At 39.6% G+C, this 25,888-nt stretch overlaps 2 protein-coding genes and 1 long non-coding RNA gene across 24 annotated transcripts in view; 1 reads left to right on the top strand and 2 right to left on the bottom strand.

Annotated features, from left to right (window-relative positions):
* The window catches only part of LOC121853532 (histone-lysine N-methyltransferase E(z)-like), a 43,470-nt gene extending 21,083 nt beyond the window's left edge, over positions 1–22,387 (bottom strand). The window contains exons 1-8 of the mRNA XM_042347731.1: positions 22,142–22,387; positions 19,224–19,391; positions 18,240–18,448; positions 17,252–17,437; positions 16,332–16,490; positions 14,579–14,692; positions 13,573–13,729; positions 7,284–7,310 (exon numbers count right to left, since the gene is read on the bottom strand). Of these exons, the coding sequence (XP_042203665.1) occupies positions 7,284–7,310; positions 13,573–13,729; positions 14,579–14,692; positions 16,332–16,490; positions 17,252–17,437; positions 18,240–18,448; positions 19,224–19,391; positions 22,142–22,178 (1,057 nt within the window). The 5' untranslated portion in view covers positions 22,179–22,387. The remainder of the gene's footprint in view (positions 1–7,283; positions 7,311–13,572; positions 13,730–14,578; positions 14,693–16,331; positions 16,491–17,251; positions 17,438–18,239; positions 18,449–19,223; positions 19,392–22,141) is intronic.
* LOC121853539 lies at positions 3–7,188 on the bottom strand. Of its 19 annotated transcripts, none has more exons than XR_006086353.1 (8): positions 6,660–7,188; positions 6,245–6,594; positions 6,078–6,202; positions 3,721–5,495; positions 3,295–3,687; positions 2,871–3,203; positions 1,851–1,912; positions 3–1,740 (listed from the first exon to the last, which is right to left on the bottom strand). It is a non-coding gene; the product is annotated as an uncharacterized LOC121853539 (long non-coding RNA). The 19 variants fall into 19 exon arrangements; XR_006086339.1 differs by having other exon boundaries at positions 2,871–3,687; positions 3,721–4,057; positions 4,151–5,495; XR_006086330.1 differs by having other exon boundaries at positions 2,871–3,687.
* A 999-nt stretch (positions 22,388–23,386) lies between the features above and the next one.
* LOC121853481 (polycomb protein Asx-like) overlaps positions 23,387–25,888 on the top strand; it is a 31,645-nt gene continuing 29,143 nt past the window's right edge. For 3 of the 4 annotated variants that reach the window (XM_042347658.1, XM_042347650.1, XM_042347626.1), the window contains exon 1: positions 23,387–23,492. In XM_042347658.1, coding sequence (XP_042203592.1) covers positions 23,484–23,492 — 9 coding nt within the window. In that variant the 5' untranslated portion in view covers positions 23,387–23,483. The remainder of the gene's footprint in view (positions 23,493–25,888) is intronic. The other variant, XM_042347643.1, reaches the window with a different exon arrangement.

The following is a 25,888-nucleotide window of genomic DNA, read 5'->3' as shown; positions in this document are numbered from 1 at the left end:
GGATGGTAAACATCTAACACTGAATGGTAAACGTGACAATGAGATATTCAGGCACAGCAATATATGCACCCAAAAAAACCAACAAGATCTTATGAGTAGACAAGGGCCACAAGTCACCTAATATCTTAATCATTTACATAAAATTTGCCCTATCAGAGTTCTTAATAGAAAAATTTATATTTACAAAATTTATAAATTAATATCAATTATGCATATGCAGAAAGCTATAGATAATAACAAGCCAGACAATATCTAAACCACTAGAAGACATACTGTACTGTACACACAAGTTGGGCATTACAGGGTACTTTATTTTATGACTCAATAATTGAGGCAAAAACTGACTGATGAAAGAAGCTATTTTATTAAAAAAATCCTTCAGCTAAGAATGGTTCTTTAAGCATTATTATAATATATGGCTACCTTTCACACAAAACACTACACTATGCTGTATCAGCCATAGGCTAGTTGTCAACACCACAACAAGAAAGACATTATGGCAAAAATAAGAAATTGACTTACCAACTCAAGGTGGCAGGTTTGATCCCATTACTGGAGTGAGTTGGCCCTACAGTAGTGTATCAACTCACACAGCAAGTAGGTATCTCTTTCACTGGCAAATTTTATCCCCACATTTTTTATAAAATCTTTAAAAAGGTTTATTTCAGGAAAATTAACAGTGATAAAGTTGATAGTAATAAGATGTAAATACTGTACTGTACTGACAAGTGACCTGGATAAGTCCAACTACAGTATACATAATTATCACCTGTACTGACACTGGCTGAGAAATATACCATAACTAGAACTACTAATTTCAAATTCCTGACTGAACATAAACATATTATAAGTTATTGACACCTATCACAACATCTGAAATGAAAATACAGATGACTAAGACATAGTTGTGGTGTTAACATATCCATTCCTCGTGGTGAAAGATCTCCTATAGCCGTGCGTGTGTGACTCACCACCTGCCGCCCAGGTGAGTGCTCGCTGGAGTCTATCACTTACTTGCGCACTGACTGGGCAAAAGGGTGACTGAGAGGGTATTAACTGTCATGGCCCCACCTGTTAAACTCTAATGTCATACACTAAAGTTATTACTTGTGCACATGAAAGGCTCCTTATATCAGTGAGCATTTCATTAAGTCAATTATCTGACCTACAGTATTATTCCTTCTATTGTCTGACCTACACAGTATCATTCCTTCCATTTTCTGACCTACACAGTATTATTCCTTCTATTGTCTGACCTACACAGTATTATTCCTTCTATTGTCTGACCTACAGTATTATTCCTTCTATTGTCTGACCTAAACAGTATTATTCCTTCTATTGTCTGACCTACACAGTATTATTCCTTCTATTGTCTGACCTACAGTATTATTCCTTCTATTGTCTGACCTACACAGTATTATTCCTTCTATTGTCTGACCTACAGTATTATTCCTTCTATTGTCTGACCTACACAGTATTATTCCTTCCATTTTCTGACCTACACAGTATCATTCCTTCCATTTTCTGACCTACACAGTATTATTCCTTCTATTGTCTGACCTACACAGTATTATTCCTTCTATTGTCTGACCTACACAGTATTATTCCTTCCATTGTCTGACCTACAGTATTATTCCTTCTATTGTCTGACCTACAGTATTATTCCTTCTATTGTCTGACCTACAGTATTATTCCTTCCATTGTCTGACCTAAACAGTATTATTCCTTCTATTGTCTGACCTAAACAGTATTATTCCTTCTATTGTCTGACGTACACAGTATTATTCCCTCTATTGTCTGACCTAAACAGTATTATTCCTTCTATTGTCTTATTCCTTCTATTGTGTGACCTACACAGTATTATTCCTTCTATTGTCTGACCTACACAGTATTATTCCTTCTATTGTCTGACCTACAACAGTATTATTCCTTCTATTGTCTGACCTACATTGTCTGAGTATTATTCCTTCTATTGTGTGACCTACACAGTATTATTCCTTCTATTGTCTGACCTACACAGTATTATTCCTTCCATTGTCTGACCTACAGTATTATTCCTTCCATTGTCTGACCTACAGTATTATTCCTTCCATTGTCTGACCTACAGTATTATTCCTTCCATTGTCTGACCTACAGTATTATTCCTTCCATTGTCTGACCTACAGTATTATTCCTTCTATTGTCTGACCTACAGTATTATTCCTTCTATTGTCTGACCTACAGTATTATTCCTTCCATTGTCTGACCTACAGCATTATTCCCTTCCCATTGTCTGGACCTACAGTATTATTCCTTCTCATTAGTTCGACCTAAGGCATTATTCCTACCATTATCTGACCCAAACAGCATTATTCTCTCTATTGTCTGAATCTGGAAACAGTATTATTCCTTCAATTGTCTGACCTAAACAGCATTATTCCTTCTATTGTCTGACGCATAGTATTATTCCTTCTATTGTCTTTAATTCCAATAATAGCATTATTCCCTTCTCTATTGTTCGACCTACACAGCATTATTCCCACCATTGTTCGACCCAACAGTATTATTCCTTCCATTGTTCCTGACCTACAGTATTATTCTCTATTGTCTGGACCTACAGCATTATTCCTTCTATTGTCTGACCTAAAACAGTATTATTCCTTCTATTGTCTGACCTGCCACAGTAATATTATTCCTTCTATTGTCTGACCTAAACAGTATTATTCTTCCATTGTCTGGACCTACAGTATTATTCTTCTATTGTCCGGACCCACAGTATTATTCCTTCTATTGTCTGACCTACAGTATTATTCTACCATTGTCTGACCCAAACAGTATTATTCCTTCTCATTGTCTGGACCTAAACAGTATTATTCCTTCTATTGTCTGACCTAAACAGTATTATTCCTTCAATTGTCTGACCTAAACAGCATTATTCCTTCTATTGTCTGACCTAAACAGTATTATTCCTTCTATTGTCTGACCTACAGTATTATTCCTACCATTCTGACCTAAACAGTATTATTCCTTCTATTGTCTGACCTAAACAGTATTATTCCTTCAATTGTCTGACCTAAAGAGCATTATTCCTTCTATTGTCTGACCTACAGTATTATTCCTTCTATTGTCTGACCTACACAGTATTATTCCTTCTATTGTCTGACCTACAGTATTATTCCTTCTATTGTCTGACCTACACAGTATTATTCCTTCTATTGTCTGACCTAAACAGTATTATTCCTTCCATTGTCTGACCTACAGTTTAATTCCTTCTATTGTCTGACCTACACAGTATTATTCCTTCTATTGTCTGACCTACAGTATTATTCCTACCATTGTCTGACCTAAACAGTATTATTCCTTCTATTGTCTGACCTAAACAGTATTATTCCTTCAATTGTCTGACCTAAACAGCATTATTCCTTCTATTGTCTGACCTAAACAGTATTATTCCTTCTATTGTCTGACCTACAGTATTATTCCTACCATTCTGACCTAAACAGTATTATTCCTTCTATTGTCTGACCTAAACAGTATTATTCCTTCAATTGTCTGACCTAAAGAGCATTATTCCTTCTATTGTCTGACCTACAGTATTATTCCTTCTATTGTCTGACCTACACAGTATTATTCCTTCTATTGTCTGACCTACAGTATTATTCCTTCTATTGTCTGACCTACACAGTATTATTCCTTCTATTGTCTGACCTAAACAGTATTATTCCTTCCACCTTGTCTGACCTACAGTATTATTCCTTCTATTGTCTGACCTACACAGTATTATTCCTTCTATTGTCTGACCTACAGTATTATTCCTACCATTGTCTGACCTAAACAGTATTATTCCTTCTATTGTCTGACCTACACAGTATTATTCCTTCTATTGTCTGACCTAAACAGTATTATTCCTTCTATTGTCTGACCTACACAGCATTATTCCTTCTATTGTCTGACCTACACAGTATTATTCTTTCTATTGTCTGACCTAAACAGTATTATTCCTTCTATTGTCTGACCTACACAGCATTATTCCTTCTATTGTCTGACCTACACAGTATTATTCCTTCTATTGTCTGACCTACACAGTATTATTCCTTCTATTGTCTGACCTACACAGCATTATTCCTTCTATTGTCTGACCTACACAGTATTATTCCTTCTATTGTCTGACCTACACATTAAGTTGTGAATCTCGTCATAAGTCACACTCCATGGAACATATGACACACTGTTAGAGGTCACTGGTAATGTTATTAGTCAACAATTTGAGCCAACACGGGTCACTGATCATCACCAGCTTTTGAAACAGGTCATGAGCCACACAGGTCACTAGCCAGACACATGTTACCAGCCAGACACATGTCACCAGCCAGACACATGTCACTAGCCAGACACATGTCACCAGCCAGACACATGTCACTAGCCAGACACATGTCACCAGCCAGACACATGTCACTAGCCAGACACATGTCACCAGCCAGACACATGTCACTAGCCAGACACATGCCACCAGCCAGACACATGTCACTAGCCAGACACATGTCACCAGCCAGACACATGTCACTAGCCAGACACATGTCACCAGCCAGACACATGTCACTAGCCAGACACATGTTACCAGCCAGATACATGTCACAAGGCAGACACATGTCACCAGCCAGACATGTCACTAGGCAGACATGTCACTAGGCAGACACATGTCACCATCCAGACATGTTACTAGCCAGACATGTTACTAGCCAGACATGTTACTAGCCAGACACTACAGTATATAACCTTATACATCAATACACAGGTAAAATAATTACCACAGGTTGAAAGTAATAAATGAGGTCATCCATTAGGCCACAGACCAAAGCTGAAAGGTTATTATTATTATGTCCACTGTCAAGGTGATGATGGAGTCAACGGGTCATCACCAGGTCAGGGTCACAGATCATCACAAGGTCAAAGGTTATCACCAGGTCAAGTCACAGGTTATCACCAGATCAAAAGTCACAGGTAATAAGCAGGTCAAAGGTCAGAGATCATCACCAGTTCAGAGGTCACAGGGAATCACCAGTTCAAAGGTCAGAGGTAATCACCAGTTCAAAAGTCACAGGAAATCACCAAGTCAAAGGTCATCACCAGGTCAAGGGTCACAGGTCATCACCCAATCCAGGATCACAAGTCATAACCAAGTCACATCACAGGTCATCCCCTAGTAGAGGTCATCACCAGGTCAAAGGTCACAGGTCATTACTAGGTTGAGTCACAGGTCATCACCTAGTAAAGGGTCACAGGTCATCACCTAGTAAAGGGTCACAGGTCATCACCTAGTAAAGGGTCACAGGTCATCACCTAGTAATGGGTCACATGTCATCACCTCGTCAAAGAGTCACAGGTCATCACCTAGTAAAGGGTCACATGTCATCACCTAGTAAAGGGTCACATGTCATCAACTAGTAAAGGGTCACATGTCATCACCTAGTAAAGGGTCACAGGTCATCACCTAGTAAAGGGTCACATGTCATCACCTAGTAAAGGGTCACAGGTCATCAGCAGGTCATCACCTAGTCAAAGTCACATGTCATCACTAGTAAAGGGTCACAGGTCATCACCTAGTAAAGGGTCACATGTCATCACCTAGTAAAGGGTCAATGTCATCACCTAGTCAAGGGTCACAGGTCATCACCTAGTCAAGGGTCACATGGTCACAGGTCATCATAGTAAAGGGTCATGGTCATCACCTAGTCAAGGGTCACAGGTCATCACCTAGTAAAGGGTCACAGGTCATCACCTAGTCAAGGGTCACAGGTCATCACCTCGTAGTAAGGGTCTGGGTCATCACCTAGTCAAGGGATACTTCATCACCTAGTAAAGGGTCACAGGTCATCACCTAGTAAAGGTCACATGTCATTACCTAGTCAAGGGTCACAGGTCATCACCTCATAAAGGGTCACAGGTCATCACCTGATCCAAGGTCATGTCATCACCTAGTAAAGGTCACAGGTCATCCCACCTAGTCAGGGTCACATGTCATCACCAAGTCAAGGGTCTGGTCATCACCTAGTAAAGGGTCACAGGTCATCACCTAGTCAAGGGTCACAGGTCATCACCTAGTCAAGGGTCACAGGTCATCACCTAGTCAAGGGTCACAGGTCATCAAGTAGTAAAGGGTAAAAGGTCATCACCTAGTCAAGGGTCACATGTCATCACCTAGTAAAGGGTCACATGTCATCACCTAGTCAAGGGTCACAGGTCATAAAGGGTCACAGGTCATCACCTAGTCAAGGGTCACAGGTCATCACCTAGTCAAGGGTCACAGGTCATCACCTAGTCAAGGGTCACAGGTCATCAAGTAGTAAAGGGTAAAAGGTCATCACCTAGTCAAGGGTCACATGTCATCACCTAGTAAAGGGTCACATGTCATCACCTAGTCAAGGGTCACAGGTCATCACCTAGTAAAGGGTCACATGTCAACAACTAGTAAAGGGTCACATGTCATCACCTAGTCAAGGGTCACAGGTCATCACCTAGTCAAGGGTCACAGGTCATCAAGTAGTAAAGGGTAAAAGGTCATCACCTAGTCAAGGGTCACATGTCATCAACTAGTAAAGGGTCACATGTCATCACCTAGTAAAGGGTCACAGGTCATCACCTAGTCAAGGGTCACAGGTCATCAAGTCACATGTCATCACCTAGTCAAGGGTCACAGGTCATCACCTAGTCAAGGGTCACAGGTCATCAAGTAGTAAAGGGTAAAAGGTCATCACCTAGTCAAGGGTCACATGTCATCAACTAGTAAAGGGTCACAGGTCATCAACTAGTAAAGGGTCACAGGTCATCAAGTAGTAAAGGGTCACAGGTCATCACCTAGTCAAGGGTCACAGGTCATCAAGTAGTAAAGGGTCGCAGGTCATCACCTAGTCAAGGGTCACATGTCATCACCTAGTCAAGGGTCATAGGTCATCACCTAGTCAAGGGTCGCAGGTCATCACCTAGTCAAGGGTCACAGGTCATCACCTAGTCAAGGGTCACATGTCATCACCTAGTCAAGGGTCACAGGTCATATGAGGCACAACATATGGGAGCCACAAACTTGAAGCTAAACATGCATGTAAAACAGCATCTTTCCATTTGTTATTTAAAAGCAGAAGAAAAACTAAGAAGCTTCCCATAACCATTATGATCAAGCTTGCCCCCAGTATAGGTCAGCCCCAAGTTACACTGTTCCTACGGGGGGGCCAAGGGAGCGGTGCCCCACGGTGGGAGAACTAGCAAGGTGGCCGCAAGACGCTCGGGGAAGACTCGCTTTCCCTTACCTGGGGCGTCTGTGCTTCCCTTGGTGGCTGTAGGGAAGATTACACTGTAAGACTTAGTGGTCCTCAACCCGGGCAAACTCACAAAGTCACGCGCGGCTTTCACTGTTTGAGTCTTGCATTCAACCACCATTTCTGTTTAGGCTATCCAAGAGTCCCGCACAGTTCAAGTATTTGCTCCAATGAATTGATCACTTTGGACGTGTCATTCTTAATTTTGTTCTTTTAGGTACGTCTGGGTCGAATCACTGCCGATAGGAATATCTAGGATGTTCGAATTCGTTGTTATCAAAGATTTCACCTACTCCTGGAAAGCCCTCACAACTACATAGCACTTTCCACCTTAGTCTTGCATCTCCCAGCTTCATCTCATATGGACGCAACCATCACATGATAATTTCATGCACAAACCAAGATACCAGTCAATTTTTTTTAAATAAAAATTTTTTTTAAGAGAATTATGGTTCTCATCAACTTTCAGAAAACATATATAATAAGCAAATTCATTTATACAGCATATTTCATTTAAAACACATCCAATAAACATTCACAAGATGCATATTACAATCACTTCTATGCAGGTATTCACTTCTCAACAACATAATGATCATCATAACATATCCAATACCTATAGCCCATTACTAAATAAAATACTCACAAATGTACATTCACACAAGCAAAATAAATACTACAATAGAGGACTCATTTTCCTCTGTGAAGTTAAAATGTCAGAAAAACTCTCAAAATATATCCATATATCACTCCACTGGAACTAACTGCTTCAACATTCTTCAAGATAAAACAACAACAGACTTCTCATATAAGGTTCACTCACTCAAGGTATTCTAAGGTTGCCATTACCGTTTGTAGAGGCTAACTGACTGATGGTTGTTAAGTAAGTTGCATTGCCACATACACTGCCCTATATCTTTCTTTTTCATGTTAAATATAACAGAAAATTTCCAGTGAAAAAGTAAGATTCACCTGAAGCAATTTCATTACACTAAACAATGAAAAAGGTAATAAAAGGAGTAATGTAGCGGCATAACTCGCTCACCAACTGACAAATACTGTAGAGGCAAAACTTAGACCAATAAACAAATTTCTTTGCTCCATTCACTATTTTGCAGTCTACCAAACCCTTGCACACATCCTGCCCAGCTATCAGCAAAATTTTTCATGAATATAATCTCCTTTCAACCAACTACTCTACAAGATTTCCAAGAATGCCTAAACTGTGAGAAATGTTGAAGACTAACACCATGGGACACACACACGCACACACACACACGCATGCATGCACGCACACACGCACGCACACACACACACCAAATATACAAAATAACCCACACATATTTTACACTTGAATCACCAAAAATTTTACAAATGTTAACATATTTTAGCATACATATATATACTTCAAAATATATTAGTCTTACAATATAATGTACAATTAAAAAGCATTCTAATATCATTCATACCACAAAATGCAGTTGTATAAAGACCTATAGTATGTATGTAAAAATATAAATAATACATAAGGGATTGTATCCTTAATAATTAAATTTAAATATATTTTTATGACTATCAAAATTAAAAAAAAACTTTGTATTATCACAATAAATAGTAAGATTTTTATTTACACAGCAACACATGAATTGACTGGCTGATTTACCCTTGGGATAGTGTGTAAGTGTATACCTATATAAACTAATTGGTAGATATACAATGTTGTGGTCATGAGGAAGGTACAGTGTAGTACAGTGAGAGTTTGTCACACACATTTCATGAGTTATGGAAAAGGACACCCTGTACACTATAGCACCTGACCTATGAGACACCCTGTACACTATAGCACCTGACCTATGAGACACCCTGCACACTATAGCACCTGACCTATGAGGCACCCTGCACACTATAGCACCTGACCTATGAGACACCCTGTACACTATAGCACCTGACCTATGAGACACCCTGTACACTATAGCACCTGACCTATGAGACACCCTGTACACTATAGCACCTGACCTATGAGGCACCCTGCACACTATAGCACCTGACCTATGAGACACCCTGTACACTATAGCACCTGACCTATGAGGCACCCTGCACACTATAGCACCTGACCTATGAGACACCCTGTACACTATAGCACCTGACCTATGAGACACCCTGTACACTATAGCACCTGACCTATGAGACACCCTGTACACTATAGCACCTGGTGATGGTGTGTGTATGAGACAATTCTGTACACTATAGCACCTGACCCTGAGACACCCTGTACTGTACACTATAGTGTGTGACCTATGAGACACCCTGCTTGCACTATAGCACCTGACCTATGAGACACCCTGCACACTATAGCACCCTGACCTATGAAACACTCTGTGGACTATAGCACCTGACCTATGAGACACCCTGTACACTATAGCACCTGACCTATGAGACACTCTGTACTATAGCACCTGACCTATGGAGACACTCTGTACACTATAGCACACCTGACCTATGAGACACCCTGCACACTATGGTGTGTGTGTAACCTATGAGACACTCTGTACACTGTGCACCTGTGTGAGACACCTGTACACTATAGCACCTGACCCATGAGACACTCTGTACACTGTGCGGTAACCCATGAGACACCCCTGTACTGTACCTGACCTATGAGACACTCTGCACTGCACCTGACCTATGAGACACCCTGCACTATAGCACTGTGACCTATGAGACACCACTGTACCCTGTACTATAGCACACCTGACCTATGAGACACCTCTGTACACTATAGCACCTGACCTATGAGACACTCTGTACTGACCTATAAGAGACACCTGACACTGTAATGCTATGAGACACCCTGTACACTGAATCTATGAGACACCCTGTACAGTATGGTGTGTAAAATTATGAGACACCCTCCCCTGTAACTCTATGAGACACCCTGTACAGTAACCTATGAGACATCTCTGTACATGGTGTGTGTGTAACCTATGAGACACACACTATAGCACCTGACCTATGAGACACCTCTGTACACTATAGCACCTGACCTATGAGACACCCTGTACACTATAGCACCTGACCTATGAGACACCCCTGTACTCTGCACACTATAGCACCCCCTGACCTGTACTGTAGGTAACCCAGACAATCACTCTGCACACTATAGCACCTGTGACCTATGAGACACCCCTATAGTACTATAGTGTGTGTGTGTGACCCTATGAGACACTACAGCACCTGTACACCCTGCTACTATAGCACCTGACCTATGAGACACCCTGCACACTACAGCACCTGACCTATGAGACACCTCTGTACACTATAGCACCCTGACCTATGAGACACCCTGTACTGTATGGTGTGTGTAGGCACCCTATGAGACACCCCAAAATGTATGGACCTGGTAACCTAAAGAGACACCCTGTACTGTACCTATGAGACAGCACCTGACCTATGAGACACCTCTGTACTGACCTATGAGACACCCTGTGCACTGTGACCTATGAGACACCTGTACACTACAGCACCTGACCTATGAGACACCCTGTACACTATGGGTGTGCCTATGAGACACCCTGTACACTATGTGTGATCAGCACCTTGTACTAAAGTGGTGTGTGTGACCTATGAGACACCCCTGTACACTATGGCACCTGTGACCTATGAGACACCCTGAGACCCTATGAGACACTCCTTACACTATGGTGGTAATCCAGTGACACACCCTGAGACACCCTGTACCTGGTCAACACCTGTGACCATGAGACACCCTTTCTGTAGTATGGTGTGTGTAATCTAAGAGACACCTGTACTGTATGGTGTGTAAAATCTATGCACACTATAGCACCTGACCTATGAGACACCTCTGTACACTATAGCACCTGTGACCTATGAGACACCCTGCACTGTACTATAGCATTGTGTAACCTATGGACACCCTGTACACTGTATGCACCTGACCTATGAGACACCCTGTACTGTTTTGTGAGGTGACAGTAGACACCTACTTGTGTGTATGACCTGACCTATGAGACACCCTGTACTGTATAGTGTGTGATCTATGAGACACCCTGTACACTATAGCACCAACCTATGAGACACCCTGTACACTATAGCACCTGACCTACAGACACCCTGTACACTATAGCACCCTGACCATAGTTATTGCACTATAGCACCTGACCTGGAGACACCCTGTACTATAGCACCTGTGCCTATGAGACACCCTGTACACTATAGCACCTGACCTATAGAGACACCCTGTACTGTATAGTGTGTGTAATCCTATAAGACACTCTGTATGGTGTGCACCTGACCTATGAGACACCCCCTGTACACTATAGCACCTGACCTATGAGACACCCTGTACACTATAGCACACCTGACCTATGAGACACCCTGTACAGCCGCTCCTATAAATACATATTAAGTAGAAAATGTCAATAGCACTAACTTTTAACATGTATATCAATTAATCCCAAACTGAGAAGCCACTCCAGCAACTCTCCACCAGCCATGCAGTGGTCTAGGTGCTAACCCTCTCATCCCCAGAAACTTTTAAAGAGACATTTATACAACAGATGTTTATGAAGTTGTGTTAATAATGTCTCATAGATGAATGAATTTTGCAAATAAAATAAAAGTGCCAGTTAATATATACTAACTATGCACAACTATTTCCTCACCCCAGACTAAATCCCTTTTCAAGAAATTACATTTTACAATTTTCTTGTACTTCAAAATAAGTCAATACTGTATAGGGTAATTTAAAAGGTGGATCAACTCGGTGCCAAATTCCATAATACCTGAAAATACTGGAAAAAGCCACTGTACACTGTACATTCCTTCAAGTGAATCATTTTATTTTTACTCCATACCATGACTACTAAATATATGAAGGAATCAACTACAATCCTTATAATGACTGCAACAACTTCTACAGTGCAGGTACCTACTTGACATATATTATCTTAATACCCAGATAATGTTCACCAAAATCCCCATCCAGTTTGATGAATTGTTGTTAACTCCTTATTCATCTACTTCACTCCATAGCCACTACTACAAAAAAAGGGCAGAAAAATATCTACAAGAGCTCACTTGAGTACATATGTCTACAGACAATTGTGCTCACAGGGCTCAAGTAATATCCTCTCTCCTCAAGGGTCAGTCATCAACTTGAGGTCTTACTTTCAGAACACATCAAGTAACAGCACTACTGGCCATAACTCTCCACACATTCCTCCATCTTAATGCTTCCTCCACAAATGCTCTCTCACACTGCTGTTCAACCCATGCTCTCTCCCTGCTGTTCCTTTATGCTCTCTACACTGCTGAACCGCCTAAATGCTCTCTCACACTGTTCAACCTAAATGCTCTCTCACACTGCTGTTTCCTTCCTAAATGCTCTCTCACACTGCTATTTCCGCCTAAATGCTCTCTCCACACTGCTGTTCAACCTCATGCTCTCTCACACTGTCCAGCTTTAATGCTCTCTTACGCTGCTGTTTCCTTCATGCTCTCTCACACTGCTGTTCAACCTAAATGCTCTCTCACACTGCTGTTCAACCTAAATGCTCTCTCACACTGCTGTTCAACCTAAATGCTCTCACACTGCTGTTCAACTTTAATGCTCTCTCACACTGCTGTTCAACCTAAATGCTCTCTCACACTGCTGTTCAACCTAAATGCTCTCTCCTACTCCCAACATGATGGTACCTTTTCCTAACCAGTTCTTTTTGCACCCTCAAACCATTTTTAACACACCATACTGTTTAATCTTTATCACTTCTTTTCTTTTTCATTCCAGAGCTTTTTACGCTGGGAGAGCTAAGTTATGAAACAAGACAGCACCTAAAGACCGCTTTGCTACGTTCAATCCACAAGTAATCCACTGCTAAACTTCCTTCACATTAACGCCCTAAATATCTATAGGGATTACTTGCCGTTTCATTTCAAATGTTTTCATAAATTTCTTCATCATAACTAAAATATCTTAATGTCCCAATATTCTTAACACAGTATGTCCTCCTTACTAAGTATGAATCCACTTTTTAAGAAACCCAACACAAATGTATGAATTGTTTTCTACAAATAAATAATAAAATGCCTCCCAAATTCATAAGGGAGAGAAAATAATGAAAGAATAATCTATCCCAAAAATATCTAACCAATGTTCATGTATCACCGACACATGTTTCTGAATACTGTACTCAAATTACTTTTCGCATACCAGGTCTGGCAAAATAAAAAACTAAAATACTGTATAGAGGAAGAACTCACAGTTGCAGAAAACAGTCGTATTTGAAGCATCGTCTGCAAAAGAGTGTGTGGAAGGAGTGCATTGTTTGTTCCTGAGGGACACTCTCAGCATTTGGCCCATCGATGTTAGGAGTACATTCAGGCGGAAGTGCCGTTGGGTCAGTTAGTTCTATATATCTGCAAAATGTTAACCATAGCCTTAATAAATAAAAAGCACACAACTTAAGTATATCTCTCACACAAGCCACAGTCTCCACACACACACAAATACACAACTTTGAACACCATCCAACACGTCAAAATTGACCGCATTCACAGTCCATGTATGGGCAGGGTGTGAAGTGGTTCTGTGAATGGATATGCAGCTGCTGGGTGAACTGGGCTGTGTGAAACATCTGAGATAAACAAAACAGATATAGGGCTTGGATGTGACAGGGAATAATATAGCACAATAAATCTGTTGAGGCAGTTAATAAATATAAAGGAGAGTTAAAGAAGGAAGAACCTGAGGCAGTTCTTTGTTCCAGCCACTTTACATCACAAAATAAATATATTTGTAAAAGTAAAAAAAAGTACTCTTCCAAGTTAAGAATGGAATGCTAATGATGAAACTGTAACAACTAGACACCAAGAAAGCATACAAGTGCACAATGTAAATGAATCAAGATTTGGAGTCTTCAAAGTTCACATTATAAAATATTTCCATAATTGGAGAAGTATAGACAAATTTCAATGACAGCTAGGATTCAACAGAAAAATATATCATCCAAAATGGCATAAAAATTACCTTCTGACTACCTCAACTAGCAGCACCTTAACATCACTAATACTGAAGAATATTAATTACTTGTATGGTGAATCTGAATCCAAGCTAAGGAGGCCAAGTTGCTTGAAATATTGTCAATGAAACCAGCCACCTTTTTTTTGCCATAAACAAACAAACAAACAATATCTCTCTCCAAGTTACTTGATGTATACAGTATACCTGCATTACCTAAAATAATTTTAGATAAAGTAAATATCATACTTTTCCTAGGTTCTTCTGGGAGACCTTTATCAGGAAGAGCAGACACAGCCTGGAAGATGGAGGCACATGGGAAGTCTTTGGTCCCTGAAGTGCTTGAACCATCCCAACTTTCATCCTGGAGTAAAAATATATAATAAATAAATAAATAAATAAAAATATCTGGGAATTATTGATTTACTGATTTATACATCTTTTGACATAACAAAGTTTAAGTCATATGATGCTATACGATAATCACTTACTAGTAAAAGGCATTTTCTATTAAAATTAATGTAACATAAAATTTTAGAAAAAATATCTCCCTACATTTATAATAATTCAAATATTATAAAAAACTATTTAACACATAGACCCCCTGTATTCTTGAGGACAGCCTAAATATTGGGAATTAGTTAAGATGGCCAATTATAATACAGCTGCTTCTCGACTTAGGACGGGGTTAGGGACCCAAATCCAGGCCGTAAGTCGAATTGGTCATGTCAAAAATGCTTAAATAATACATAGATAATCTAAAATGGGTGTCTCTTTTTCTTCTCAGCACCACAAAACTCTCACTTTTAAACTTGCCAGCCATTATAAAGTGAATTACAAACGAAAAAATTTTCAGTACACAGCGCAATCACTAACGTCGGGACTCGAAAATACGCAATTTGACAAAACTTTGGTACGACTGAGGCGGTCGTAAGTCGAGTAGTAGCTGTACAGTACTGTGAGATAAAAAACAAAATAAAAGAACCACTGCGAAGTTGGAATAAAGGCACCAAAAATACAGGAAGTACAAATAACACCTTGGTTTAACCCCTACGCCCCGGGCTAGGTGTGCCGTTGGCCGTACCCCCCCCCCCCACACGGGGTAAATCGAGAAAGGTCAACGTTTTCAAAATTACTTTTAACCTTTTTAAATGATAAAACAATAAAAAATAAGCAACAAAAACTATATATTGACCCTCTAGAAACTTCCCTGAGGCAGCAGTGCTGAAGGAGATAAGGGGACAGCTTGTTTGACAGCTAGCGCTTGTGGTCACTACGCACTTGACGGCCATTTTCTGCTTGCCTATGTATCCGGGATGGCCAGTAATGCAAATATTTACTGATCATAATTCTTATTTCCTATAAATAATTCATTTAGAATATATTTCATTTGCATTACTATATAAAAAGTGCTCGGCGACACACGCAGTCTGTCACCAGGCTGTCTTTGTGTTTGGGAGAGCAAGTAATGCCTATAAATAATTATCGGAATTATAATTCCACAAATATATACAATTATAACAATCGTAGCATTATTTTCCAGTAATACTACACTACAGTACTTTTAGCCTGAGAGGTTGAGGTACAACTCTCCATGGGGACGGGCTAATGCGTACTAACTGCACTGAGCCCACCCATGCTACCCTGCGTGACCACCAAATAGCCATGCTGGAACCTCATGACCTGCACTGGGCTTTCAAACAATGGAGTGAAAAGGCGTGCGTTCCGGAACGTTAACCGGGGCGCCCTAGATGAATGTTCCGAAATGTCAACTGGGGCGTAGGGGTTAAAACATAGCTAAACACTAGTGCATTCAATTTCGAATCACAACTCGCACGTGTAGAGTTCCCATATTCCTCCCTCATGTGTTCAATGTTTTAATTCACAAGTCTTGTGTGTTCAAATATCAGATTCAAGAGGGGGGTAACAGGACCTTGTGCATGCTCTGTACTTGTAACTTGATAGTGGTAGACAAACTTACAAAAATATTTCTTCCAACATACCTCTTTATTTCGTGAATTATTTTCTTCTTCGTCGTCTTGTTCTTCTTCTTCCTCCTCCTCCTCTTCCTCTTCTTCTTCATCATCTTCTTTATCTTTTGTCTTGGTCTCCTTCCTCCCAATACTTCTCCTATCACTTTTGTCCTTTCCCATCTCTTTTTTCTATAACAACAAGACATCCATTCCAAATAAGAAATGAGCTACCCCTTCACTGAAAACAGCTGCAAACCTCAAATTTATTTAATATTAACATGTCCATCACTTATAAACATGAACTTATCATAATATAGGCCAAGTTCAGTAACAGTTACCCTTCTGGGAAAATGCTAGTTAGGTACAATTTGTTTGTGAGTGTTGGAAATTAAGTGATTGAGACCTATCAGTAAGTTAAAGTGAAAATCTGATGCTAGTGGTGGAGCGTACTTAGAGGTTGACATCTTATACCTGTTGTGTAAGACGACCTCTCGTTATGAAAAAAATAAAATGGAGCTTCAAAAGTCGACTGAAAGACCACAATATATGGTAGTTCAATTGTTTACTGTCGATAAAAATAAATTTATTTTATATTTTTGAGATACTGTATGTATGATATGATACAGTCAATAGGAAGCTTTATACTCCAAAGAACTTTTTTCTTAGCTGTTTTGAACAACAGAGATGGAATTATTTTAGTCTGACATAAGTACAGTACTGTATACAGTAGATTCTGTACTTGTTACCAAAGTTTTTTTTACTGTAATCAGAGCCTGTAGCAAGAATACTAAGAATAAAAAATTTGTCATACAAGTACTTCCTTATTCTAATTCAGATAAAATTTGTGAAAATTTTCATTATTTTGCTTATGTTATCAATTAATACCGGGATTGATTTTTGATGATGATGATTTACAATGATTAATAATGATGATGGTGATACAAACTCACCTGATACTGTTGCACCAGAGTGTCAACAAGCTCAACAAATATTTCATCGTCTATAAAGCCAGTCTCTCGGTCACCATGAACCTTGCCATCATAGTTGCGGATCAGTTCCTCAATAAATTTACCATCTTGGTCCAGGACTTCATCACCCATGTATGGAATATTGTGAAGAACAGTTTCATCTTCAACCTGAAATGATACAAAAAAAATAAAAAGTTTTAAGCTAGAACTGCTTAATACCAACACTGAAAACAATAGCTCACAAATTTGTCAAGTCACATTATTGTAATTCTTTAAACACAAACACAAAATATAAAAAACTGAAAAGTACCCCATGACATCAGGGATATGTGACCATTTTAAGATGAATTGATATGTATGATAATAACCTCTTATAATAGAGTTGTGTTATAGAGGTACCCAAGTACAGGTAGTTCTGCTATAACGCGATAATTGTGTTCTTGTAAAATATCGTGTTATAGAAAATCGCGTAATAGAAATAACAGGGCTTATGGAGAAAATAGGGTTAGGTGCAGATTACTCGAAATCGAAAAAAATTTAGTAGTTAGCCTAACACAAAGGATAGCACAGTCTAAATAAATGTTACATTCATATCTAATAATGAAATCATACAGTAAATTTAACACTTTACCTTGAAAAAATATGAATGTAACTTGATGGGGGAGAAGGGTGATTTTGAGGTTGATAACATCAAGCTTCTCTTCAAGTGTTATATCCTTTCTTTTACGATAATCACCGGGAATTCTATCATCAGAATGCTTTTTGGAGATATTCTTCTTTACCATATTCACAGTTAATACCACAAAATTGGAGAAATAGTAAGCAAAAATCGCGTTATAGCAAACAAGCGATCGCGTTATACAAATATTGTTCCGAATTCATAAATCGCGTTAGAGCAAATTCGCTTTATCAAAACACGCGTTATAGCAGAACTCACTGTATGTATATATGCATGATAATAACTTCTTACCATAAAGTTCTGTTGGAGAGGTGCCCAAGTATACATGGTAGGGATGGGGTTGACAGCATTGATGGTCTTAATAGGGACAGAGAGGGGTTCTCCACTAGAGGAAGTTATGTGGGTGCGTCTCATCACTGCCTGGTGGGGAGGAGCCTCCACAGAACACACCCACACAGGTCCCATCCCAATCACTGTCTGATCCTCTTGCTCTAACAAGTCTGGAAAATTATTAAAAAACAATAATATTTCTTTACAAAGGTGAAAACATTATGAATCTCAAATTATAAAAACAAAATATAAAATCTGAAAAACAATAACTGATTCCAAGAACTGGGCTTCATGACAAGGTATTTTCATTGAGAAATTATTGAGGAACATTCCTGGTGCACCTCACCGGGTGACTTACAGTAAAGTTCAGTGCTATATTACCTACACAAATTACAACATTTATTCCCCAGTTAGGTCACACCACACATCATCTTCAAGACTATTTACAAACTGTTTATGAACATCCAGAAACACAATAATTCACAAATTTATCTTCTTCCTCTACTGAGCTACAAAATATTACCCATCTAACTATTGTCATCACCATTTACCAGGCTTGTGGGTCAGCAACATCTTGTCTATTAAATATGCACAAAAAATGAGAGAGAATACTGTAGTAAGTCATTAAGTATCAAGAAGCCATCGTTGTGACTTCATCCTGGTGTACAGTACTGTACTTAAAGTTTTATTGGATACAAAAACAACTCCAAGTTAATTCCCGAAATTAAACATTTTACTACCCCAAAAAATGCTACTCCATCAGTTATTAAGAGTTTCATAACTACTCCAAAATTTAATCCTACATTATTAAAGTATTTCTACATGAACCTTGACTCATCACACAAATAATCCCTGCAAAACACTGTAATGAAATGAATACTCATAAAACCTGAATAACTTCCAATATGCTATGTTACTAATCAGCTTGACTCAGTTACCACTTACCAGTTAACTTGGCTCGATTGTCATTCCACGCGGCCTTGATTTCGTCGGCACGTTTGAATCTCTTGAGTGACCTGAGCCGCGTGTACTCTGACTTGACCCTCTTCTTCCACTCGGCTGACACCTTCCCCCGGACACCCATCATCTTCTTCACCCGCTGGTCAGCCTCACCTGTCAGGATACACACACACACACTCATTCATCTTCACCACTTCAATAATGCTGAAGATTATAATGAAGTACCGACAGAACTAAACAATAATTCTGTTGGATGCAATATAGCATAACTAGGGTCGGCCGGGTGCTGGACGGCTCGTATCCAAGTAGATCGTACCCACCAGAACATGTCAAGTCGTACCCAATTGCAAGATAACTCGTACCCAATTTACGATATATATATACAAGAATACAGTATACCGCATATTGCAGCGTATAAGTCAATCCTATTATTTTCAGGTTTAAAGTTTGAATTAGGCCCATTTTTGGCATATAAGTCGACTGCAGAACTTCCAAGCGGCATCCCTTTGATGTTCCGACGTCACGTCCTTCGATGGTCATGTATCAGTCAGGTTACTCGGAGACTTTGTGATACGCGACTATCGAAGGATGCGACATCGGATGATCAAAGGCATGCCGCCTGGGTCACTAACCATGCTAATCTCTCATTTTTGGAGGTCCACTAATCCTATGTGAGCGAGTTCAGCTTTGAATATAAGCTCGGACTTCTTTCATAACTCCAGTACCGTTTCAGCCCTGTCACGTTCAGTACCTGTAGTGCAATGTTTGTGTGACGGCACTAAATCCGGTTGGAGCAACATCACTAGTGGAGTACCCCAAGGCTCAGTACTTGGACAATTATTATTTATTATACAAGTATAAATAAATGGCATAGATATCAGAGTAGCCAGCAACATAAGTAAATTTGCTGATGACACTAAAATAGGGCGTGTAATTAAATCTGACGAGGACTCCTCAAAACTACAGGAAGATGTTAACAAATTTTTTGAATGGTTTGAAAAATGGCAGATGAAATTAATTTTGGGTAAATATAAAGTACTTATTCTAGGAAATGTAAACAGAGAAACCAGATACCAGATGAACAACGATGTTATAGAGAAATCAGACAGCGAGAAAGGTTTAGGAGTAATGATAAGTAGGAATCTTAAGCCAAGTAAACAATGTGTATTTACTCAAAAGAAGGCTCATAAAGTACTTGGATTCACACAAAGGAGTGTTAGTTACGAGACTAGCGGTGGTCATCCTAAAACTATATCTTACACTTGTGAGACCTCACTTAGATTACGCAGTTCAGTTCTGGTCACCGGATTACAGAATGAATATAGAATCCCGGGCATTAGGAACTTTGAGTGTAGAGACAGGTTAAAACATCTTAATTTTCACTCCCTTGAGAGACGTAGAGTGAGGGGCGATGTGATCGAGGTGTATAAATGGAAGTCAAGGCTAAACAAAGGGGACATTACAAAGGTACTCAAACTATCCAACCAGGAGCGAACTCGTAACAATGGTTTTAAATTAGACAAATTTAGATTTAGGCACAAAATAGGTAAACATTGGTTTGGAAATAGAGTAGTTGACGACTGAAACAAGTCACCAAACATCATCATTAACTCGAATACGCTGGATAGCTTCAAAAATAGGTTGGATGGATATATGAGCAATAGGGGTTGGGTGTAAATGGGAGTGCCCAGTATGGGCCAATAGGCCCGCTGCAGTTTCCTCCACTCTTAAGTTCTTATGTTAATACTAACCTACTTAGTATGTCAGTATTTCAAAGCTATGCATTACATGTCACTAATCAACTGCACTTTCCTACAAGATTAACATAATCTTTTTTTTTGTAATCATAGATAAAGCTAAAATGCATGATATACACATATATATATATATATATATATATATATATATATATATATATATATATATATATATATATATATATATATATATATATATATATATATATATATATATATATATACTAATAGGTACAGATTATTTATTGAATTGGGTGTAAGTAATCTTGGGTATGACTATTCTCATGAGTTAGGTACGAATTACCTGGGTACGAGTTGGCGTGGGTACGAGTTAACTTTTTTGGGTACGTGATGACCCTAACCCGGATTGGCCTACGCTGATGACTTAGCGCTGAGAGCAGATGATAAAGAAAAGGCCGTGGAGAAATGGAATAGTCAAAGGGCCGGAGAGTGAATTTGACAAAAACAAAAGTATTGATTAGAGGTGTTAGCACGGGACCAGAGGTGGAAAAAGGTCATGTGCTGTCTGTAAGAGGTGTTGGCAGCTACCCAATAATGTGCAACTAGAGTGGGAGGTGGGTACACAAGAGATGCAATGGAGAATATGGCAGAGTGCAGAGAAATTTCATTAAGTTCCTGCTATGACTAGACCAAGTATTACCATTGTAAGAAATTATATTAGAGTTGAGAACCTGACAAGAGACTGTAGTGACAGAAGCAACAGACAGTTCAGCACGGGGAGCTGGCAACAGGTAATTGTGGCTAACACATACAAGTGTGGAAAAAGACCATGAAATTTTGATGTTGGTGTCTTGATCAACTTAACATCATTAAAAACATTAAAATTAATAATGATGGTCATAGCTTCCAGAATTATTGTATAGTCTTAACTGATGGGTTAAATATACTTGGTAAATAAAGTCTGCCTAAGAAACCTGAGGCCAGACACTCCATGCCTGACTGACAATGAACAGTTACAAATTTACAAATGTCTTTTCAATGTAATGGCGTTAATTTACAAATAAATTGAATATCAAATTATACAATATACGTTACAACTTATTCAATAAATCTCAAGCAACATTCAAACTTAAGTGGGATGTAAATAAGAGGAAAATTATTGATAGAACTGGGAACAAGACTCACCAGCGGCAGCTCCCAAGGTGCAGAAATATGAGACCATTAAACTAGGTCATAATCTCTCTATATAAGGATAAATTCTTGGTTCTTTTATCCCACAAACGTGACAGTTTACACACTCGACATTAAAAAAAACAACAAACTCAATTTGGGTTCGAGATCACATGTAAATTATTGAGGGAAATAGTGTAAGGGATGAATGACGCTCCCTAGCACCGCCGTCCCGCGTCTTGTCTCTGGCTGAGTCCTCCACCTCTCGTCATGGCCTTCGTACACCACCAGCGAGTTGTTGTACCTCTCTCACCGTACACATTGTCGTACAGTACCTCATTCACGGTACGCCTCTGTTGTACAGTACCTCATCTCATGATACACCTCGTACGTGAATTAAAAGCAGGAATATGATCATGGATAAATTATTGGTAGTGTTATAGAAATATATTCAAGACTTATAAAGATACAGAAACATAGGGTAGACACAATAAGGAAGATAGAAGTGAAGGAATTAGCCAGCACTGACTATATACATTGCTTGTGTACTTCTATGCTTTTAATAGACCAACTTTAAGATTTTTTATATAATATATAAAATACAAAATTCTTTAGGTTTGTATTTTTCCTCCGTTAAATATGTAACATAATATAATTACCAACTAGTGTATTTTATAAGCATTTCATTGTTATCATACACCATTCATGTTGTCCATAATAAGCAACGACTATTGTGACTATTGGGATCAAAATTCTTATAATCATCCACAATTATATTCTAATAATTTATTGTATACAAGATATATTGTTTCCGCCTCAAAATGTGACATTGGATGTATAATAAATGAATTTGTATGCCATTTGTACAGATAGTTATCGTACATTTATCAAATGTATTTTGGTCAAGACTAATATTATTAACTGTACATTATAACATTACAAATATAATTGAAAATAAAGTTTGTTTTCTCATTCGGTCTTGGTAATGGATATATCACAATACCTTTTTTTGTTTTGTATTATGCAGTTGACTATTATCATACATCTATCATATCATTCATCGTAAACAAATGGATTAACGACCCTTGAATATAACTCACATTATCTTCCAATATTTAATAATACTAACAATACTAAGACTTAAAATATTTAATTATAGTACTATATAATCATTATTGATCATTTATAATATAATTTATAAGAAAAAGGAAGAGAAGTCCGCAAGTCGCTGCTCACGTGTTTCTCTTTGTTGTCCCCCTGGCGGCCGATGGTGGAACTAGAGGTAAACGCATCAACAATGGCTGACAACCTGTATTAAGCCCGTGTTTCAACCCCTCACTATGACCCCCGTGCTGTTATGCCACAAGTACGTGTTATGCTGCTGTACTCTCATGGACGAGACTTAATTGTTGTTATATCTGTCAGTCGTTAAATATTATGGTGGGGGGGAGAAAATGAGGTTATTAAGTCTATCACCAACGATGGGAGGAGGATGGTCATTTTGAGGTCTCGCTGGTTATTGGTGTTAGTATATGGTGTGCCAGGCTGGTGTGCCAGGCTGGTGTGCCTCACTCTCTAACACATATTACCTCATGATGTTGTCTTGTTAAAATGGCTTGGGGAGAAGAGGAATTTGATTAATGAGGGAATGAAGGGAGGAGGTTGAGGTTGGGTCGGTACTGTTATGTTGCTGTGAACCTCAAGTATGTGCTGTGCTCCTGTGCTGTGGTGCTGTGCTGTGGTGCTGACTACCTTAATCATGATACTTTTGCTGCACTTGAGATATAATGGTAGGAGGAGACACTGTTTCCGTTAGTCACCAACGAGTGATGGGACTAGACCTTTAGTTGATGCTGTGTCAGTGTGCTGTGATGATGCTGTGTCAGTGTACTGTGATGATGCTGTGTCAGTGTGCTGTGATGATGCTGTGTCAGTGTACTGTGATGATGCTGTGTCAGTGTACTGTGATGATGCTGTGTCAGTGTACTGTGATGATGCTGTGTCAGTGTACTGTGATGATGCTGTGTCAGTGTACTGTGATGATGCTGTGTGCCAATGTGCTGTGATGATGCTGTCAGTGTACTGTGATGAGGCTGTGTGCCAATGTGCTATGATGATGCTGTGTCAGTGTGCTGTGATGATGCTGTGTCAGTGTGCTGTGATGATGCTGTGTCAGTGTGCTGTGATGATGCTGTGTCAGTGTACTGTGATGATGCTGTGTCAGTGTACTGTGATGATGCTGTGTCAGTGTGCTGTGATGATGCTGTGTCAGTGTGCTGTGATGATGCTGTGTCAGTGTACTGTGATGATGCTGTGTCAGTGTACTGTGATGATGCTGTGTCAGTGTACTGTGATGATGCTGTGTCAGTGTAGTGTCAGTGTGCTGTGATGATGCTGTGTCAGTGTCTGTGATGATGCTGTGTCAGTGTGCTGTGATGATGCTGTGTCAGTGTACTGTGATGATGCTGTGTCAGTGTACTGTGATGTGATGCTGTGTGCCATCGTGCTGTGATGATGCTAAGTCAGTGTACTGTGATGAGGCTGTGTGCCAATGCTATGATGATGCTGCGCCAATGTGCTATGATGAGGCTGTGTGCCAATGTGCTATGATGAGGCTGTGTACAATGTGCTCTGGATGATGCTGTGTGTGCCAATGTGCTCTGATGATGCTGTGTGCCAATGTGCTATGATGATGCTGTGTGCCAATGTGCTATGATGATGCTGTGTGCCAATAAAAAGGCGATGATGCTGTGTGCCAATGCTAAGTGATGATGCTGTGCCATCAAAGGATGAGGCTGTGTGCCAATGTGCTATGATGAGTTGTGTGCCAATGTGTTATGATGAGGCTGTGTGCCAATGTATGATGATGCTGTGTGCCAATGTGCTCTGATGAGGCTGTGTGCCAATGTGCTATGATGATGCTGTGTGCCAATGTGCTATGATGATGCTGTGTGCCAATGTGCTATGATGAGGCTGTGTGCCAATGTGCTATGATGATGCTGTGTGCCAATGTGCATGATGTGCTGTGTGCCAATGATGAGGCTGTGTGCCAATGTGCTATGATGAGGCTGTGTGCCAATGTGCTATGATGATGCTGTGTGCCAATGTGCTATGATGAGGCTGTGTGCCAATGTGCTATGATGATGCTGTGTGCCAATGTGCTATGATTGTGTGCCAATGTGCTATGATGATGCTGTGTGCCAATGTGCTATGATGATGCTGTGTGCCAATGTGCTATGATGAGGCTGTGTGCCAATGTGCTATGATGATGCTGTGTGCCAATGTGCTATGATGTTGCTGTGTGCCAATGTGCTCTGATGAGGCTGTGTGCCAATGTGCTATGATGAGGCTGTGTGCCAATGTGCTATGATGATGCTGTGTGCCAATGTGCTATGATGAGGCTGTGTGCCAATGTGCTATGATGATGCTGTGTGCCAATGTGCTATGATGAGGCTGTGTGCCAATGTGCTATGATGATGCTGTGCTAGTGTGTTGTGATGATACTATGTGTCACTGTGTTGTGATCATGCAGTGTGTATGCTGAGATGCCGTGTGTCTATACTGTGATGCTGAAAGTTGATGTGCTGTTATATGCTGTTTTCTGTAAGTTAATGCTGTGTAAGTGTGCTATGATGATGCTGTAAGTTCATGCTGTGATGATAAGATAATTTGATGCTGTAAGCCAGTGTTTTGTGATAATGCTGTGACTCACACTACCTAATTAATAATATTTATGTCATGAGTCACAGTAACAAGGGTTCA

The sequence above is a fragment of the Homarus americanus genome, unplaced genomic scaffold (assembly GCF_018991925.1).
Source record: "Homarus americanus isolate GMGI-L3 unplaced genomic scaffold, GMGI_Hamer_2.0 scaffold50564, whole genome shotgun sequence".
NCBI lineage: Eukaryota > Metazoa > Arthropoda > Malacostraca > Decapoda > Nephropidae > Homarus > Homarus americanus.
Note: the sequence above shows the minus strand (reverse complement) of the source record. Positions and strands in the feature narration are given on the sequence as shown.